The sequence below is a fragment of the Acomys minous genome, assembly GCF_964271855.1.
Source record: "Acomys minous genome assembly, chromosome: 5".
Taxonomy (NCBI): Eukaryota; Metazoa; Chordata; class Mammalia; order Rodentia; family Muridae; genus Acomys; species Acomys minous.
Window position 1 is genome coordinate 37,799,284 of NC_140494.1, and position 21,565 is coordinate 37,820,848.

Below are 21,565 nucleotides of genomic sequence, written 5' to 3' on the forward strand. Positions count from 1 at the left end.
TTTTCAAAGTGTATGATACTGGCAGTGTGAAGTCAAGTGGATGGCTTGCACTGAAAAGCCATCGAGGCTTCAGCATAGGCACATTATTAAATAAGCACATGAAGTCATGGCAAATGCCTACAGACTCATGACTGTTAGTCTGACTTCCAGACTCCCTGCTAGGTAGCTATTAATGACTGCACAGTCGAGCAGAGTCTGTTTTGTTGCCTAGCATGCCTCATCTGGAACACTCCTCTACCACAGCACTTATGTAGTAAGAGATGCATGCATCCTAGGAGCTAACAGTAGTCCCAAGGCTAAGCTAGCCACTCCCCTGCATAGAAAGAAAGAGAGAAAGAGAGAAAGAAAGAAAGAAAGAAAGAAAGAAAGAAAGAAAGAAAGAAAGAAAGAAAGAAAAAGAAAAAAGTCCTATATGAGCCCTCCTGTCTCAGCCCTTCAGTTTCTGCATTTCTGCAGTGTGCGTTCTCTGGCTTGCCGTTGTAACATCCTGTCTGCTTTTTTGGCTCATTGCTTCTCCTGTGACTTGCTCATTTGTTTATTGCTTGTTTCTCACTACTGACCAGCTTGCTGCTCTCATTCATGAAGCAGCCATGCCCCTACGCTTCCCAGGGTAGCCAACAAATTACCTAAAAGAGAGCTGAGCTTCCTTGTGCGACAACACCAGGTGGCCATTCTTCAGGACATAGCATCCCCTCTGTGAGTTGCCTGATTCTCTGTGTCTTGCCATTGATGCTATGTCCAAAGTCTCTGTTGTACTAATCACTGCTCACATCGCCTGCCATCATAGAGCATTTTGAAATGCTAGAGTCAAATTGAATCCCATCCAACCCCCATTTTTAATAGCAGTGGGGATGGCCAACATTCAGTACCACTATGTAACTCTGGTCAAGGCCATTAACTGAAAGCTGATTCATTACTCTCTAACAGAATTAAAGTAAATAAGGGAGTGTTCGATATTATGGTCAAGCACCTGCGGAACTGTGTTAAGGAGTCTTCATAAGACAGCATTCCTTTTTTCTCCGTAACATGATGATACATACTCTCTCCATCACCAAAGCTGGGCAGGGCATTGCTTCCTAGGGGTGCAGAGTTTTTCTTCATAGTCACTTATGTAGCCTCTGCCTGTGAATCACACATCTGTATATGAGGCACATGGGAAACAGCATAGCAGGCCAGGAGGCTGAGCTTCGATCCAGAATTATCACAGGAATCATCTGGGATAAGAAGAATTGTGCCTCCACTCCCTTCCCAAATCACAAATAAGTTACAAGCAGCTGCCTCTATTTATAGGCCGTGGTATTCATGGCCCGGGAGCGAATACTTCCTAGCTGGTTTGTGACATGGAAGTGTAGGCGTTGTATGAGCTACATTCATTGTTGTGTGGTCCCCTTTGCACATGACCACCTTCTTTTGAAGCAATAGAGATGTGCCAGCTTTGTGAGCCAATCAGCAGCCTAAAGATCATTCACAGTCACCCAGGCCATGCTTGCTCTCTGCTGGGTGTCTCACATGGCCATCCCATGTCTCTGCATCAAAGCACCCTCTCTGTTCTCATGTTATCTTCCACAGATAACAGTCATTGGTTTTGGAGCCCAGCCTACCTCCGAGATGAGTTCATGTCCAGATCCCTATCAAATATACCCACACGGACTCTATGTCCAAGGTGTCTATCTCAAGCCAGTTGTAATGAATTGAACACTGTCCCCGAGGGCAGTTCCATGCTTGAGATAGACCCCTTTGTTTTTCTTTTAAGCCTTTCGACTTGACTTTCTCTTACAAACACTGCTTATCATAGGAGAGAGTGTCTAACGTGGTTTTCATTGCTTGAAAAAGTAGTCCAATGGAGAGTTTGATTGCTGAATATATTAATATATATATATATATATATATGGTGATTATATGCTAGAGAGTTGATGCATAAATGATAATTGATAATATAGTTAGATTATATAATTAACATGCAAAAAGAGCTAGAGATGTGAAAAATGATGGATAAATATAGAGATGACAGATAGATAGATAGATAGATAGATAGATAGATAGATAGATTAATAGATAGATGGTAGACATTCTACATTTGTAAAGAACAGAATTGTATCATATAGTCAAAGTTGTAGACATTCAAGAGCAAGGCCCTCGGCTATAGCGAAGGCCATCTTGGGTACATCATACTGTGCTGCAAACGTGTGGGTAAGAAAGATTAGATCACAAAAATGGAAGCTAGATAGATGGTCTTCTAAGCCTCAGAGTCCCTCCCACGGAGACACCGTCAGTAACTCCAGGTCTCCCACTAAACTACCCCTGACCTCTTAAACGTTCCATGCCATCATCACCATGCTGAAGACCAAATTTCCAACATTTAAACTTTCCAGGGATTCATGTAAATCCTACTCAAACCATCAGGAAGATGTGCAGGTGGACACCTGAGGAGATAGAAGATAGACGACAGACAGATACATGATAGATAGATAACAAACAATCACTTCCATGCCGTGCAGCACTTTCCACATTACTGAATCTCACTCTAATGGGAGGCTAACAAAATGTTTGCCGGTGATGCCGGAAGCAGCCTCTTGCAATGGTCCATGGGAACCTTGAACTTACATGCCGCAGGCTTACTGCCTGAGCTGGCTCCTGGGGAGTGGTCTCATTTACATTGCTGTCATTTGTGCCTGATTTTGGATATTCACCTGTGTCTTCCTGATACCCTGCCATGGTCTGCTTCTTCTATTCTAGTTAAAACCAGCTGCACCATCCCCTTTGGCCCAAATTCCAAATAGATGATGCATTTCCCAAGATAAAGGGCTTTTTAAGTCAGTATATGATGCAGTTTCTATTAATATATTTGTGAGAGAAATTTGACTGTATTGTAAAGCTCTGACTAGTTTATTTTCTTTTTAATGTCTCACTGTGTGAGGTGGAAATAAATGCTTCACCAAATAAGGAAATCCTCCTTAATGTATCATGTGTAGTTTGAATCAAACTGGTTAATGAATGAATGCTGTTCCTTCAGGCTGACGTGTGGATTTGTTTTTTAATTTTTTAGAATCCCTACTTGTGCATGAGGTGGGTGCATGAGGTTGTGTGTGTGTGTGTGTGTGTGTGTGTGTGTGTGTGTGTGTGTGTGTACATGCACTATTCCAATTTGTATTGTAATTTTTATAATTACTCAAACAATACAGTAGCAAATATTTAGTGTCACTCTCCTTTGCATTTGTGTGTCAGTAACTCATTCCCTGTGCTGACAGTCGCCCTCTCCACGAAGCCCAGCTTTGGCAGAAGGTTTCACTTGAGGCTATTTCATTACACTAAGTTACAGGTATCACAGGAGACACAAAATGATGGCAAGGCTAAAGAGGGCCTTTGTCAGCTAACAGGTGTCTTTACTTCTATAGTATTAATAATAACTGGCTCATATATTTTTATATACCATAAGTCATGAACATGCATGTTTTAACAGCAGCCCCTTTCCTAATTGAATAACATCGGTATGCCTTCTTGCCTATAATATAGTGGCATTCTTAGTCCACAGTGCAATGCTAAATGCAAAAATCCATACTTTAAAATGAACACATATATAACTGTGGTATGAGAGACTGCTTTGCTAATTCTGAAGGCGAATTACCAGGAACTTACAGTATTTCTTCTGTGGCACAAATCATTGCCCAGTAAGCATCCCGAATTTCTTATTTAGTCATCATTTCCATGCTACCATGCCGCCTCAAAACATAATTCAAGTGACTACTGGTGACCTAGAGGGAAGCCTACAGCCATTGTAACTTGTAAGCTCCAGAGTCCCTAGTACACTGCTGTTGGGGCTTGCTCATTCCTTGGCTTGCTCTTTGCAAATCTGTATTCTAAGGTGATCAGCAGATGCCTGGGTGGGACAGAGGGCTCTGTAGGGAGGGCGACAGTTCTTTGAGCTGCTCTGTTTTCTTGTTTTGTTTTCTCTTTATGACCTCCACTCTGGCAGGACAAGATGCCTATTGTTTCTTCACCTCTGTGTCCTCTTGTAACAGAGTGAATATTACTGTAGGTTAGACTTCTTATGGAAGAACAAGTTCAAAAAAGAGAGGGAGGAGATCGAAACCATGGAGAACCTGAACCGAGTGCTGCTGGAGAACGTGCTTCCTGCACACGTGGCTGAACACTTCCTGGCCAGGAGCCTGAAGAATGAGGTTAGACGGGCAAGCCAGGGGCTAGTCGGGCTCGGTGGGCAGAGGGGCTTGGAGGCTGAAGGCCTCTGCAGGGGCTGTTGGCTGTTCGTAGAGACATCCGGGGAAGCGAAGAGATGCGTCTTGGTTGCCAGGATTGCTTGCTTAGCGTCATGTCTTGAGTCCATAAGCCAGGCGTGATGGCTCATACCTGTGACCTCAACACGTGGGAGGTAGAGGCAGGAAGATCAGAAGTTGCAAACTATCTGCAGCTACATAGCAAAGTCAAGGCCAGCCTTGAATCAGAAAAGGATTGTGGGAGACCTTGTCTCGGGAAAAGTAAATCTTCTAGTACCAAAGCAATAATTCGTTATTCAGAATTTCTTCCAGGCTGGTGAGGTGACTCGTGGGTAGCGCTGGTTGCCACCAAGCCTAATGACTATGGTTCAGTCCCTCGGATCCACATGGTGAAAGGAAAAAAAAAACCCAACTGCACCAACTGTCCTCTGACCGCCCCCCACCCCCCGTATGCTCGTGCTGTGGCATGCACACAGGCAACACGCCTGTGCAACATCAACGCAACTCAGAATTTCTTCCTTAATCATTTAAAGTTCTGAGCATGTATCAAGAGGTGCAGCTTTCCCAAATAAGTTCTCCAATTGGCCACTTCTGTCTGTCCAGCCACAGAGGACACTTTCCTCACCAGCACACATGTGATAGAGTCAAAGTAAGAAGGCCAAAGCCCAAAGTCCACACGCCAGTGTTTCCAGACCATCAGGTTCCTTGGGAGAATCTCAAGGCTTTGGGATTTCAGAGACAATGAGATAGCTTATGAGACTGGTGGATTTCAGAGCTTTCCACACAAGCACACACAGACCTGGCTCTGTCCATTTTGAGTGGAGAGAAATAGATACCTGATGATACTTAGCAGAGTTGAGAAGACTATGTCATTGATGTGCAAGTGGCTTGGGCAATAAAATATGCTGGTCGGGTTTTTTTTGTATTGCTGAGTAGCAAGAGAAAGCAGACAGATCTCCAACTGGGCATAATTTAAAATCTTAGGCTTAGCACTGCCAGGATGATGCCTAACACATTCAGAGCAGCTGAGCAGTCTTCTGCATGGGAGATTTGTGCTGTGGGTTGGGAAAGAGTGTGAAGGCAGCAGAGAGAAACCAGACAGATGAACTCCTCGCCAGAGAAAGTCAACCTGGGTGAGGAGGCTGCAGCATCATCTCGTGGGAGGGTTGGAGCAGCTTACACCGATGCTGAGCATGGAGCATAGGAACGGACGTTTTATGGTCCAATCCACTGCTCTTTTCTTATGCCCCACCCGGTACAGTAATTTGCGTTGATTTTACTGCAGGTTTAATGATGCTTAATGTATAATGTTTACACTCTGAGAGATATATCCTCAATAAAATTAACTTCCAATACACAAATAAAATAAAATTTGAAGTGAAGAATCAAAAAAAAAAAAAAAAGTATGGTGAGCAGCTGAGAAGTCTAGGGGTACGGGGTGCAGCAAACTTGTCAAAATGTGCGTTCCTCGCCATCATCTGTGTTTTCTGAACTAAGCAGCTTTCTCAGAAACCTATGTGTTGTTGACCACGAGTAATGAAGTCATACTAATAAGTTTTTCATTAGTGATACAGGATTTTCTTATACCTCTAGCTGTTCCTGGGTTTTATTTGTCTATTATTATGTGTTATGTAAATGAAGGTGTACGTGTGTCCTGTGTTCATGTGAAAGTCAAAGGACACCTTATGGGCTAGTTCCTCCCCATCTACCATGGATTCTACAAATCAAATTCATATCTACAGGCTTACACACCAGGCATTGGTACCCACTGGCCACCTTGCTGGTCCTGCTCATTTAGCCCACTTCTGTTACATCTACCACCACAACGGCAGACACTGTCTGGATGCTTAACTCCTCCCAGCCTGGTGAGATGCCCAGGCATTGCCGTTCCTGGGAATAAGCAACAGTCATCGCCATTTGTTTTTATGTTCTCTGTATTCATTTCTCTCTCCAACCTCCAGTCCCTCGAAGGCAGGGTATATGTGGTTGGTCTATCTGGTCCCTAACTACTGCAGCCTGGACATTCTTCAACAGTGTGTATATGAGTGCATATGTACATGTATGTTTAGGGAACTCTCGGGTTATAACACCAATGGACATAAGCTATTGTATTCCAAAGAAAGCACTCAACGGTGAGCAGAGCTTCTGCATGCTCTACTGTTGACCTGTGTGGAACTGACTAGGAAAGTAGACCCTGGAAGAGGAGAGAATCGAGTGAAAATGACTTATCCTAGGGGCAGAGTGAGGCCCCACCCATAACCTATGGCCTAGTACTGACTCATTTAGGGCTCCCAATGGTCCTGGGAAGCTCCTGAAACTCGGGATCCTGAAATTTGAACATACCAGGAATGAACTATGACTGTGTGATTAGACCCACAGAGCTGGGAGGTTGGGACCAGAACTAGACAGCCAGGGCTTTGGAAGGCAAAGAGGCTGTTTTTCTCGGGGACAAGGATTGAAAATGAATATTCACAACATTCCCTGGATAGGTAAATGGGCTCCATCCGAGAAGCCAGACTAGGCTGAGAGCACAGGACTTGGGGAGCAACAGCAACCAGGTGCGTGTTCACTATTCACCACCAAGGACTGGCAGAAGCCCAGTGAAGGGCAGACAGGAAGTAGTCATCAACAAGACCCCAAACAGCCATGGGAGAAAAGCCAGGAGTCACTGCCCAGGGTGATATAGTCCACAGGAAATTGACCTGTACCCCAATCACCTTTTCTCCTGTGCTCTCCATCCTGAAGAGCATGCTTAGCAGATGAAGGCTGGTCAAAGGAATATCAATTAGAGTTGAGTGAGTGAAATCCTACTGTACCTCACCACATAACAGGCCCAGGGTTTTGGTCACTCCTTGGACTGGGCCCTTTAATTATTGAGGAAAGGACTTTGAATTTCCCTGAGTGACAAGAAGACCCCTAGAGTCATCCCAGGGTTTCATTAAGCATCAGGGGAGAACTTGGTACATTGACAAGTTAGTAGGGAAAAAGTGGACACAGAAGTGATTTCTTGGTGATTCCTGTCATTTGTTCAACAGTATCGTTATGTGTACGCATGTGAGTTTGGTGGTGCTTGTAGTAGCTGTGTGAGTCACCCATTCCCAGATGAACCGCAGAACCTTTTCAAAGGTTGTCTTCATGCCTCCGTCCAGTCCTCAGAACCTCTGGACTGTGGCCAAGCTTAGGACGCCCACCTGTCAGAATATGGTCCTCTCGGGCTTCACATCCAATCCAGAGGCTGAGAACTGACATTGGGTTCAGATGATGCTTCCAATCCTGCAGGTTCCATCAGTGCCAGGGAATCTGGAAACCACAGGAGTTTCCTTGGTTTCAAATATAGTCCTCTAGGAAACCTGAATCTTAGAATCAGAGGTGCAGTGTCTCAGCTTACTGTGGGAATTACTTACCGTGGCAGATGATTGGTTTTTTCAGAAGAGAAGGTGAGCAGTATCTAGTCAAGAGAGCTACTTGCTTACATGGTCTGCTACGAATGCTGAGGTTGGTCCTAACTCATCTCCCAAGCCAGCTGAAAGCCGTTGGGTCCCTCAGGTCTCTCTCTCTCTACTTGAAGTGAAAATATATTCCAAATGGATATAGCTGGGGCTCCATACCCTGTGAATAAGTGGCCTGAGGGGTGTCATTCATTCTTTCTGGTACAATTGAAGGAATCACTTGAATAGTTTTATCTTCATTTCAAGAGACAAGAAAAAAATAGACTTACATCCACAGGATGGAGCCATAACACCCTACTGTAATACAGTCCTGTTCTTTCCTGAATGGATTTTACATCCCTTCAGTTGGCTGATGGGCATTTTATCCAAACCCAGCCTTGGATGGATAAAAAACTGTCTGAGGTAAAGAGGACAAGTTCATCCAAGCATTCCCACGAATAGCTGGTGGCTGAAGGTATCTGCTGCACTTTGAAGGTTTGTCTATCTCTATGGTGGCTGTGGAAGGGCTCAGGACCGGGAAATTGCAGGTCAGTGGGTCAGTATCAACAGCATCTTCCAGGAAGGATGAAGGTGGTTCCATTGAAACAGGTGGACAGCCCTGAGTCAAAGCAGCACTTGAGTAGCTGATGCTGCCTGTGTGTCTGCAGGGAGAGGGTCCCACTCTCTGTGACTGTTGCAGTCTCCACAAGCTCACGTATCTGAAGGGCCTTTGTGTGAAGGTCACCAAGCACTCTCTTTCTTTTTGCAGGAGCTATACCACCAGTCCTACGACTGCGTCTGTGTCATGTTTGCCTCCATTCCAGACTTCAAGGAATTCTACACGGAATCAGATGTAAACAAGGAAGGCTTGGAATGCCTTCGGCTCCTGAATGAGATCATTGCTGACTTTGATGACGTAAGTGCTAAGACTTACCTAAGAAGCAGGGATGCCCGAACCCCACAGTGTATGCATCCCATGCAGTTGAAATCAGTTCTGGACAGCGATACGCCTCTCCACCTAACTCTTGGCACTCTGAGCTCAAGTCATAGTCTATGCCTCACTCACTGGATAATTTGGGGAGAAAATACATTTTATTTTGAATTTAATATAACTGCAGGAGACAGCCACTAAAATCTGCATCTAATTCATTAGTAAGACTTTCAAGAAAAGCTTAACCTCCATGAAAAATAATTTCCCAGCCCTTTATATATAAAAATACCATCAATTTATTTATTGGGGGTGGATTATGGGCATCACTTTGCATGTTTCAAGGTCTCTGCAGATGCCAAATTGAGCCATTTATGAATAGCATACTTTATTGTTGACAAAGCAATACATGTGTGGGTAATATATCATTTTCCAGAAGGGGCATGGCATATATTCTAGACTTTGAAATAGGTATCATTTTTCAACTGATAATATTCTGTCTATTAGAAAATTATGTGTCCCATTTTCTGCTGAGAAAGAAAAACGCACACCTGTGATTTCAAGGCCATTGCAGCAGCACTAATCTTATCAATATTATACAGAACAGAGAACATTTGTCATCTGTGAGTGTGTGTCCATGTTGATTCATGAGGCTTCGAAGTAACTGAGGATATTACAGAGCATGATGGGTTCAGAGCTATGCAGATCCAAGTGTCTGCTGGGTCCTGGGTGTTATTCCTGCTCCATCTCCTATGTGGAGTTCCCTGTGGATGCTCATGGGGGAGTCATGACAACCAAAGACTTCCTGCTCCTACACCTAGTGTATAGTGAAAGGCAGTGGCGTGTTAGCTTCAGCTTGCCTGCAGCAAGATGCGAGTGTTGACAAGCGAGTGACAGTGGCTGTGTGGATGTGATGTGACGCCAGGATTTTCTCATGTGATTTAAGTTCCTTGTCAGTACGCCTGGAAGAATTGTCTCTGAATAGTGGAGTACTGAGAAAGCAGCAGGAAAACGTGCCCCAGCCTTTGGTTGATGCTGTTCATTTGAGGCGGCCCTCCTGAATGAGCCTCCTCCCACTCCTACTGTTACCCCGCTTCTGCCATACCAGAGGTGAATGCAGAAGCCTCTGTCTGGTGCTGAGACAGAAATGTTAGATTGGGGCTGACAGAAGGATGAAGCCTTTATTCTCCTCACCTCCTGCGTTCAGCTGTCAAAAGACTATCCTCAACACCGATCATTGCAGACCTCCCAGGGAAGACCTTACACACCAAATCATTGTTGTATGGCCGCTGCCTTTCACGCATGGAGCTGGAGGGTTATTTGCAGCCCCTGTCTTTTGCACCGTAATTTATGCTGCTCCTTCCTTAACTCTGACAGACAATTCCTGTGTATCGCGAGCACATCACTGTGCTCTCTCTTTCCCTCTGAAGTGATACACTGATGAGATGCACAAAAATGTTTGCTCCCAGCATGCTCAAGGTAGGAGGGTGGGGTAGGATCCAGGAATGGCTCTGTAAGTGCCTAGGCTTCAGGTCCGCGCCCAGCTGAGTAACTGAATGATTGTCTTGCCCTGCAGTTGCTTTCCAAGCCCAAGTTCAGTGGTGTTGAAAAAATCAAGACCATCGGAAGCACATACATGGCAGCCACGGGTCTGAGTGCCATACCCAGCCAGGAGCACGCCCAGGTGGGTACATACTCGTCAACTACCTACAGGGTATAGCAGTGGCCAGGAGTCATCCTTTAGCCAAGCATGCATCAGGGACCCAGGACTCTACGGTGTGTATAACCTGGAGTTGAGTGTTCATGGTCCTAGGAGGAAAAAGGAGTGAGGGTGGGAGGGTTGGAGTTCTGGAGACATCTTAGAGTTCTCTGAACTCTGATTCTGAAGAGAAGATGAAACGATCAATAGTTGATTGATTCCAGATAAATAGACATATTTAAGACTGAGTGTTCCAAAGTCTCTCACTCTCTGCACATTGTCCAGTTCTGGATCTCTTTGTTCATTTCCATCTACTGCAAAAATAAGCTTTTCTGATGAGGATTGAGAAATGCTCTGCCTGTGGGTACAGCAGTGTGTCATTAGGAGTCATTTTATCACGATGTTCCTTTAGCAGAACAATAGTACTAAGATTTCCCCTAGGCCCATGGCCTTTGAGTATTTCCAATCAGGCAGGAGCTGCGATTTTTTTTTCTTGCAGTGTTTTGTTTCTGGGTTATTAGAAGAGATCAGAACACAGGCACCCTGGCCTATCAGGAAACTTGAGTGTCACTCAGCCTTGTTTCACAGCCAGCCTTCTCTCTGTTGGGAACTCCAGAGAAGCACAGGGCTCACCAGAACACAGCTTTCAGAAAGCAGATGGAGTTCAGAGATAGGAGGGGCTGAGCCACACGGTATCAGCTCACACCCACCTCCATTGGGAGAGAGAGATAAGACAACCCAAGCCTTGACAAAACAAATCTTCTAGAAGTATCTGGGAGGTCTGCTCCCGTCCTAACACTAATGAGCAAAGAATAGGGAAGGTAATTCTGACTCAAGGGATGTCTCATGTTTAGGGTTTCTATGACTGTGATGAAGCACCTGGCCAAAAGTAACTTGGGGAGGAAATGGCTTATTTCATCTTAAAGTTTGTAGTCCACCATCCTGGGAAGTCAAGCCAAGAACTGTCAGGAACCTGGAGGCAGTAGCCAATACATAGGCCATGCTGGAGTTTTGTCTACTGCCTTGCTCAGCCCACTTTCTTACACCATCCAGTACCACCTGGTCAGGGGTGACGCTACACACAACAGTTCAGACCCTCTACAGGCCAATCTGATGGGAGAATTTTCTCTGCTGAGAGTTTCTCTTCCCAAATAAAGAGTCATGTTGACACACACACCCCGCTCCCCCCCCAAAAAAAATCCTAAAAACAAACAAAAAAAACTAACCACCTGTATTAGTTACTTTTCTATTGCTGTGAAGAGACACCATGGCCAAGGCGACTTATAAAAGAAAGCATTTAACAGGGGCTTGCTTACAGTTTTGGAGGGTGAGGTCATGACCACCACCATGGGGTAGGGAGTATGGCAGGAGGCTGGCAAGAGGTGCTGGGTTAGGCCTGAGAGCTTTCATTTTGAGACAACAGCCATGAGAGTTTGAAACCTCAAAGCCTGTCCTCAGTGACACACCTCCTCCAACAAAGCCACACCTCCTGATCCTTCTCAAACATTTATACCAACTGGAGACCAAGGGTTTAAACATATGACTTGGGGGGGGGGAATTATGTTCATCTAAACCCTCACACCAGCATAAAAAGTAACTCTCAAATTATTCTGAGTGGGTCACGTGTCTGCTCTTCAGTTGATTCCTTTCCGAGAATTATTTTAATGGCTGCACTAATCGGTCAATGAGGAAAAGAAGAAAGAGAAGCAGTAAAAGAAACCTAGGAAATTCTTACTCTTGTACTCTTGAGTAGTAACCTCGCAAGCCAGCTTAGAGCCCAAGGCAAAAGAAACAGTGCAGCCCTGTACATGGTCTAGCACATTTTTAATAAGTTGGATTTTTCCATATGACAGTAATATGTAGAAGTGAAAAATATAAAATAGAGGTTTTAAAATGCAACATTGTTTAAATATAAATGTCTCATTTATAATCAAAGCAGAACTCATTATCAGTTTTTACTTTCTCTTTTAAATAGAAATAAACAGATTTCGTCAACGCCTTTAATGACCTAGAAAGCCCAGCTACTAAATGGAGCAGGAACTCCTAATATGAGGACATGCACTCTTCCTTTGCCTCAGGCTCCAAAGACGGACAGCATAGCACTGTCAGAACCTATCTGTCTTGGTCCTCATGGCCTGACACAGCTGAGCAGCACAGAGAGAGGCCAGAAAACCCAAAGCAGAGGTTTTGGAGACCTGATAAGGCCTGTCACAACCCACATAGTTAGTGGACTATTCCACAAATAGAGAAACTGGCAAAGAGCCATCACAGAAGTGACTAAGGCTGAAAAAAGAATAAGACAGAGCACATTCCAGACCAGTGCCCAAAAGCAGCATGTCTGTCTGTCTGTCTGTCTGTCTGTCTGTCTGTCTGTCTGTCTGGAATTCTATACAGCTGCCCCTAACACTGCTCTGGCTTCATCTGCCTTTGCTTCCTGCTCCCCACCTGCTGTGTTCATAGCTGAGCATGAATGTGAGCACCATCAGGCGTCTCCACCTCCATCCTGCCTTTAGCAACTCACACTCTGCTCAGAGCTCATCCACTGTATCTCTGCACACGTCATCCTCTTGTGCCTGATCTGGAATTCTGCCTTCTGAGAAGGCACTGTACTCACCAGCAATGGTTTGCAACATAAACCGAAAACAGCTGGATCTCTGCATCTGACTCCTTATATGTAAGCTGATACCCACCCTTCTTTCATAAGGCTCTTGGGAAGATGAGATTTACTATAAGTTTTCACAATATGTAACAGACTCCATGGTCTTCACGGGCAGTAAAAGAGCTAATAGTGGTAAAACAGACACTACATCCCCAGATGCTGCCCTTGTCCTCTCTGGTAGAACTGAGATAAGAGCTTGGGGAGGGCGTAAATGAAATATCATATCCATGCAGGAAATTTCTACCCATTAGAAGCCATTTGTGATTACAAAATTTTTAATTAGAATCTCTGCAGGTCATACAATGGTAGCTTTCCGAAAAGTAAAGTTCATTATATTTTATGAGGTAAAATGGCATTCGTGATGAATGTCAATACTAATGTTAATTATTTTTTTCTTTTTAAAAAATGAATGGCATGTCTCTAAAATGTGCTTAAGACTTTATTTCTAAAGTTACAAACAAAAAAAATTTATATGACCAAATATTAGTATTCACAGCCAAACATTCAATTTGCAGAATATGTAGACTTTCTTAAGAATTAATTGGATTTCCTTAAATCCAAAAAGAGACAAAATTATCTGAATTATGGCCATTTGGAATTTGGCTTTTATTTATAATTGCCTCGGCATTCTCTATTTGCAGCACAACATCCTTATCTACCCGCAAATTAAATACAAAGAGTCCTGTCAGCACTCAGCCGGCCAGGCTTTAGCGCCAGCCTCTGCGCCCCTTCATTTGTACTTTTAAAACAGAACAGCAGATTCCTATTTTAAGCACTAAAACAATGAGACTGGAAGATTGCATCACCTTTAAGAACTGATTGCTGTTTTTAAGAGAATCGGGCATTTGTCAAGAGAGAAAAGACTCGAAAGAATAGGCTTGCCTTCTAGCCTGCTTCCATTATCCCGTGACTCATGCCCCGATGGCCAAAGTCCCCTGAGGAAATCTTTCAGGGTGTTCAAACTGGGAGCTGGCCCACCTCTGTGGCCCCTCCTTTTACCCTTATAACCTCGGTCTCCTCTGAGTCCCCTCCTGCCAGCCGTGTTGATTCCTTTCCCTGGCTTTTAGACCTCAACCTGCAGCAGCCAACCAGTGGTCCAGGAATAATTTTCTCAGCTTGCAGAGTGTCACCTTCTTAACGACGATTTCACTGAAGACCGAGTACTCCCACCCATTGCTGGTTCTTATGACAGCAAACAGCAGGAGTGGAAGTAGCTGCTTCCGGGGTTTGCTCTCCCCTGTGTGGGCCTCCGCTGCTCTACCCAGCCTCTTGGTCCACCTCTGAAGATCTCTGTATGCCCCACTGAGTCCAGACAAGGCCCCTGCCTCATCCCTAGTCAATGACCTTCAGTGTTATCGCTGGTGGTAATTAACCTCTTCCCCACCAGTTCCACCAGAAACTCAAAAAGAATGCACAAGGAAGAAAACTCATTGAGCCCCATGCTTGTGCCCTCCTGTGGTAATTAACAGCGTCTCAGCTTTGATTCTTAATTGCAAACAGCTCAACACTCCATGCTAGCAACATTTTGGAAGGAGGTAACAGCCAGTGCTGGAACAAACCTGGGAGAGGAAAGCAGAGCAAGAGAGAAAGGGGCTTCCTGATACACTTGGGTGGGGCGGGGGCGGAGCGGGCGGGGGGGGGGGGGCTGTGAGGGGGGACAAGGGGGTGGAGAGTAGGGGGCAAGAACCAGATGTTTGTTTTGTATTTAACATTGGCATCTATGCTTTCTTCTTAATGACTTTTACTTTTAAAATATTCATTTTGAATATTTAAAATCAATTCATTTGCTTACTATAGGTGAACAAAACAAGCATCAGGGCTTAGGTTTGAGGCTTGGCTAGAACCAGTTAATGGTCTGTAGATGGACCACTAGCTCCATCCAGGTACCTGCAAGGCACTTGTTTCTACTTATCCTGTGTTCTCCATCACCATCCCAAGTCAGCCTCGGGCTCCATGTGAAAACTCTGAACTCACTCATGCAGGGCATCACTCACTGGAGCTTGCTGGCAGCCCAGCGGACTGGAGACACTTCATTCAACTTCCACTACTCCTTGAAAGCCCAAGTTAGGAGTCACTCAGTGTGGCTGCTAGGGATCTTATGTACCTGTAGGTTACCCAACAGATGAGTTCTTTTCACACTGCACCTAGTCAAGGGCCTTTGTTGATGGCTGCTGTTCAGATTCAAGTGTAGAAATAAAGAGTTGGTGCAGCAATTCCAAGTGAGGCAAAGACAATACAAGAAATGAAAGCAGGGGTCCACTGGCAGAGTGGAGAGGCATCCAAGGACCTGCTGAGAGCTCCCGTTGCCAAGTTGCAGAAGCCAAACTGCCCACTGCAGCTAGTAGCCCCACCTCCCTCTACCTCCCTCTACTGGTAAGAGCAGAGGGCAGTTTCACTCGCCTCTTAAATGAAGCTTGAGGCTATATATTCTTGTACAAACACCACAGCTTTTACGATATGTGATAGGAAAACAGAAATTTCTTTCTGCTTCTTTGCTGCTAACAGGGACCTGAAAACAGAAGGTTAAAAAAAAAATATGAGCCATCCCTCTCAGCGGTGCACATTGAGCCAGTCAAGGACTCTTGATGTGTCAGACACATTGGCCACTGTCAAAGTCATCCAAAAGTGTGAGAAACATCTTACATAGAGGAAAAAGTCCCACATTAGGCCACCCTAAGGCAGCTCCCTGCTCTGGTGTTGATTAGTGTCCTCAAGTGTCATGTGGTAATGGTTTGGTTTCTGCCTATTGCTGCACTGAAGACTGACAATGCTTTCAGGAGACAGATCCACAGAAAACTGCCCTTAAAGGAAATATTATGACCCAGGATCCTTCTCTCAGCCTTCACTTACAGTCACAAGGAGGTGCGCAGCGCCACTGTCATGCATGCCTCTATTAGGTGCTGCCTAGCAACAGGCCCAATAGAAAAAGGGCCCAGTGACTGTGGATTGAACTCTCCAAAACTGTGACCAGGATAAACATTTTTTTTCCTTGATTTGTCTTAGTTTTCCTGCCACTGTGATAAAATATCTGGACAGGGGGAAGATTAGCTGACAAGCTATTACTTGGATCAAACTGACAGTACGAATGTTCTTTCAGAATCTTTTGTAAGGATTTATGGTTATGCTGCTGGCTGGCATTGTGTCAACATAACACAGATTAGAGTTATCAGAAAGGAGGGAGCAATTGAGAAAATTCCTTCATAAAATATGGCTGTAGAGTATTTCTTAATTAGTGATTGACAAAGAAGTAAAGGTCCAACCCATTGTGGGTGGTGTTATTCCTGAACTGGTGTCCTGGATTCTGTGAGAAAGCAGACTGAGAAAGCCCCAAGGAGCAAGCCAGTAAGCAGCACCCTCCATGGCCTCTTCATCAGCTCCTGCCTCCAGGTTCCTGCCCTGTTTTGAGTTCCTGTCCTGACTTCCTTCAATGATGGACTATGATGTGGAGTGGAAGCCAAATACACCAAGTTGCTGTGGTCACGGTGTTTCATCACAGCAATAATCATCCTAACTAAGACAATGATAATAGTACTATTTCATTTGGAGTTTTTTTTTCCCCCAGAGTGATGTTCAGCTGACAAATTGAAGAAATATTTCTTTCTTATTGAGAAACTTAATCCCTCTTGTCCATTCACATTTCTATTCTTTGCTGCAGTAGTTCTCAACTTAGAGTAATACATTTTCTGGCCCAAGATCCCTTCCCCCAAGGAACATTTGTCAATATCCAGAGTTTTTTTTTGTCATTTCAACTAGAGATAGAGAATGTCATTACATTAGTGGGTAGAAGCAGCAGTGAAAATAAACACAATGTGATGTGCAGGAAAGCTGCAAAACAAGGGATTATCAGCTTAATCAATAAAGGCAAGGTGAGAGCCTGCATTAGCGAGGCACCTCTCTGATGTTCGTATGAGCCCTCATGCCATTGGCTTCTCTCTGTTGGCTACTCCCTTGGTTACCTCCACTCTCTGCTATCTTGAGTGAGTGGCATGTGTCTGCTGTCTTCGTATTCTCCCCCCTCACCCCTATAGAACCTCTAGGAGTTGGTTTTCCTCTTGTCTACGGAGAGAGACCCAAGGCCATGTTATGTATGATGCAAAGAATGGTCTGTAATTTGGGATGAGTAAGTGTGTTAAATATACAGCAAGAAAATAAAAGTAGACATGACGTCATATGACACATTTTATAAAAACACTCATGGGTGAGGAAAGGCAGGATTCCCCTGTGTTAGTCTGCGTGGGTTCACAAGAGACACCAGAACTGTTGGCTCCCAGCCCCCATTGCCTTATCATTCTGGGACTGGAAGTTCAAGATGAAGGTGTTTTTGCGGCTACTTTCTCCTGAGGTTTCTGTCCTGGCCTTGTAGGTGGTAGCTTCTTAAGGTCCCACACAGCTGTCCCTCTATGCACATCTGATCTCCATCTACTCTTAAAGGGGTGTCCATCCCGTAGGTTAATCCTCAATCTAGTAACCTCACTGAATGGCCTATTGAAAGATTTCTTTCCAAAGACGTGAGGCCACATTCTGGTGGACTGAGGCTAGACTTCCACACGAGACTCAACCCACAGCATGCCCACCTCCAGTCTTGAGTAGGCAAAAGTAAGGCGAGCGTCACCAGAGCTAGGGGAGCTGCTGCAGGAATTACAGCTGCCATCAGAGAGTGGTGGGCCTACCCTAAATGGTAAGAGCCAACCTTTACCATCAGCATAGGCCCTCCCACTGGTCAGTTCCAGCTGGGACCCACAGCATGGCAAGAAGGATGGTACCCTTGGCTGGGCCAGCATGGATAAGGTTGACTAGGAGGACAATGAGGAGCTAGATGTCCCCAAAGTTGGCTGCTACTGGTGCCTTGTGAGTTAAACAATGAACAGCTTTTTTCCTGAAGCTGTCCGGGATGCTGGGCCAGTGTGTTCCAGAGGTCAGTGCCGTGTTTTGGCTCCAAACGGCAGACTCTGATAAAATACTTCCTTGAAATTTAATTCTCCTGTGCCATCTTACAAAGGTGCGGGCCCCTCCCTTCAGCTTTCATCATGACTGAGTGATGACGTCATTCCGTGGTTCCAACCCTGTCTGGATGCCTTTGCTCTCTTTCAGGAACCCGAGCGCCAGTACATGCACATAGGCACCATGGTGGAGTTCGCATATGCCCTAGTGGCAAAACTGGACGCCATCAATAAACACTCCTTCAATGACTTCAAACTGCGAGTGGGTATGTCCTTGCACAGTGAGCTGAGCAAGAATCAGTGGGGATCCTGGGGTGCTGGTGAAGCTGGGGCAGTGGGGCTGATTGCATGTGGAAAGGTATTAGGAACACTGCGGGGCCCAGAATCACTCTTGTACAACTTGAAAAGAGACACCTCCTTTGGCTGAGTTGAGGCTGTGTCTTAATCCCCAGAGCCCCCGTCCAGCAGTCAGGGTCTGCCTAGCGCAGAACTGTTCACTTGCTGTCCCTTATTGGTTGGAAGCTGCCGTTGTCCTGCGGTTACCAGTGGCCCAGCATCAACTAGCTTTCACCACCTGTGCCAGAGATGGGAGATGTCTTGAACAGTGGGTCTCGGCACTGAGGGTGGGGCAGGTACATGTAATCCCAGCACTGGGGAGGGTTAGAAGCAGGAGGATTCAAGAAGGAGCCTCAAGACTGTCTTCAGCTACAGAACAGTTCAAGGATAGCCTAGGTTACATGAGCCCCTGTCTCAAAAACCCTCAGAGGAATACATGCTTGCTTGCTGAACTTACAATACTGATGTCCAGTCCTCCATTCACAGGGTCACAGCCCTCAGGAACACAAGATGTGTGTCCCGGGTGGCTCTTCTAATTTTCTACAATCTTGGGGAAAGTTTTAGTATTTAAAAAAATCAGAACTTCTAATTTACTGAGGAAAAAAACTTTTTGAAAAGTTTTTAAAACAAATTTTAAGTTGATGTTTCATTATGACTTGCCTTTTCCAAAGTCTTGCTTTTAAAAGTCGGCGTTTGAAGCCATCGACTTAGCACACAGCTGGCCCATAATATATGCAACAGTGTCAGCAGGAACTCATGATTTGTAAGAACTTCTTTGACAATTTTTTTTTTGTTTTCTTGGCAACACATTTTGCTTCTTCTGTTAGTCCACAGACAAGCAGTTCTTGTGTCAAGTTCCATCTGTGTTGTTTATGACTTTTTTTACAAACAGATTTCTACTTTGGGGGTAAGGGATATCTTTGAAGTTATTTCCTTCCTCCTCTGTCAAATAAGATGCTCTTCTTCACACATGCTGTTAGTCATTAGCATGTGAGCATGTGGTCCTTTATACTGTGTCACTTATGTATGGGTAAGCCTTTAGACTTTGCAAACACAGAAGTCAGGGAGACTTGGAGACTGTACTGGCAGCTAACTGTCCCGTCACACATGTCTGTGGAACTCTAGATCAGAGCTTTCTTTTTTTGATGTTTGTTTGTTTTAAATATTTATCTGTTTATTATTATGTATACAGTGCTCTGCCTGCATGTACACCTGCAGGCCAGAAGAGGGCACCAGATCTCATTATAGATGGCTGTGAGCCACCATGTGGTTGCTGGGAATTGAACTCAGGACCTTTGGAAGAGCAGCCAGTGCTCTTAACCTCTGACCCATCTCTCCAGCCCCCAGAGCTTTCTTTACATCATTTCTTGACAGCCTGGGAAATGGTGTCCTCGAACATTAAAGCCACTGCTCTATTGTTACAATAGAATCCCTGGATGCTTTCATAAGGAGAAAAGGTTTATGCTGCCCACAAGGCCAATAGTGCACGCTCAGGTGCTGCCCATCCATTTGGCCCCTAGTGAGAGCCTCATGGCTATATCACAGCATGGAACAATTGTATATGGCATCATGGCAGTTACATATGTGAGAGAACCACATGGCAAATCCGGAGGTCAGAGAGGGCGGTAGATTAGCTCTTTGCAACAGCCTGTGCTCCTAATGGCTAGGCTTAACCTTCAAAAAGGCATAGTAAGCAATAAGTTCATCTAATTTAAGGCTCCATCACCTTAACATTGCCACCTGAAAACCGAGATTTCTGCATACCAGAATACTTTTTTCCAAACATACATGACAAAAATAACCCAGCCATATGACATGGGTCTATCACAAGGGCCACATCCAGAGCAGTCTCAGAGGTGGAACAGGAAAGTTGGTGGCTTAGAGACACCAAGAACTTTCCTGCATCTTTACAAATCTGAAACAAAACAAAACAAAACAACAACAACAACAACAACAACAACAAAATAGAAGGTTCACATGGAAAGGCCAAAAGGACAACAGTAAACAGCAGACTGCTACAGACCTGGTAAAATTACACAAAAAGTAAACTTCAGACTCACAAAAGAAACAAGCCAACCCCAACACAGAGCATTGAGCAAACTGGCCAGGAAGAGAGAGTGTCTCCCTCGGTGGAGCCATGAAGGAAAGAGAAAAAGCAGCTCAGGAAAATGCACAACAGCAAAAAAAACTGAGCTGCATGGAAACAGCATCCAACCACAGCCCTGTGTGCTGCACTATCGCGGGACCTCAGTGCTTCCCAAAGCAGTTGGCTGGTGTGGTGAAGCGCAGCTATCCTGGCCCACGCTTTGCAGAGGAGAGCCCCTGCCGTTGTTCTATCTTCCGGCCCACACAGGCCTTCCCTCTTCCACTGATAAATCTAGGAATCACTCGGTGAGCCAGCGTGGACCCAGGAGATGGGTGAGGGCATGGTATGAGACTAGTTGCTGCAGATTATTAGACTTGGGGAAAGGAAAGACCTTCCGAATTGCTGCGAGCAGGAAATGACCGCCATCTGTGGGTATGTGTTGAGTGCCTGTGTTCTTCTGATCATTAGGTAACCTTAGCTCTCTGTTCAGCCTACACGTCAGCCCGGTAGTCTGTTAACCAGACTGTTTTATTTGTCTTTGAGTCCCTCTTACCCAAGCCCTCAGGCTCCCCCCCAGAGGCGCTCTTTGCCTGCCTTCAGCACAGAACACCACCAAGTGGCAGTTCACAGTGGGAACAAAGAAGAAAATCAGCACAAAAAGCAATGGTTCCGTTGATATCTAGATTCAGTCTAGATGCAGCTTCTTATGCATGCCAGGCCACAGAATCAGAGCCATAAATCATGCACACTCACCTGGCGCCAAGTAGAGATAGCCTATCGCCAGCCATAACCAGTTCAGGCCCCACCCATCCCCAAGAGCTGCTCACCAAGCAGACATGTACAGCAGACGGAGTAGCATCGATGGATGGAGGGATAGAATCTCAGGCTGGCATCCCGACCTGCCTCCTGGGTGCCCTGCCCCCTGTGACAGTGCCGGATGTTTGCAGTTAGACGTTCAGTTTTGTTGAGTACACCACAAAAGCAAAGAGGGGTGTATTTCTCACCTCTTTCTCTATCTGCCGAAGTTTGTGGAATATTATTTGGATTTTTGTTTCTGAGCCTAGCTTCCCAGTGCAAAAATCTGTCCCTAAAATTCCCTTGCTAGGCAGGACTGCAGTCAGAAACCACATCTCTAAGAAATGCCTTTGTTAATGCAGTTGTAACGATGCTGGATGATGCCGGAGGAGAAGATAGAAATGAGTAATCAGAACGTCTCACAGCTGTTCCAATGGCCCTCTCCCACACCGCCCCAAAACA

At 45.2% G+C, this 21,565-nt stretch overlaps 1 protein-coding gene across 1 annotated transcript in view; it reads left to right on the top strand.

The window, feature by feature from the left end:
• The window catches only part of ADCY2 (adenylate cyclase 2), a 358,775-nt gene that overhangs the window by 330,654 nt on the left and 6,556 nt on the right, over positions 1–21,565 (top strand). Inside the window, exons 20-23 of the mRNA XM_084782845.1 lie at positions 4,020–4,178; positions 8,430–8,576; positions 10,165–10,272; positions 18,038–18,152. Coding sequence (XP_084638971.1) covers positions 4,020–4,178; positions 8,430–8,576; positions 10,165–10,272; positions 18,038–18,152 — 529 coding nt within the window. The remainder of the gene's footprint in view (positions 1–4,019; positions 4,179–8,429; positions 8,577–10,164; positions 10,273–18,037; positions 18,153–21,565) is intronic.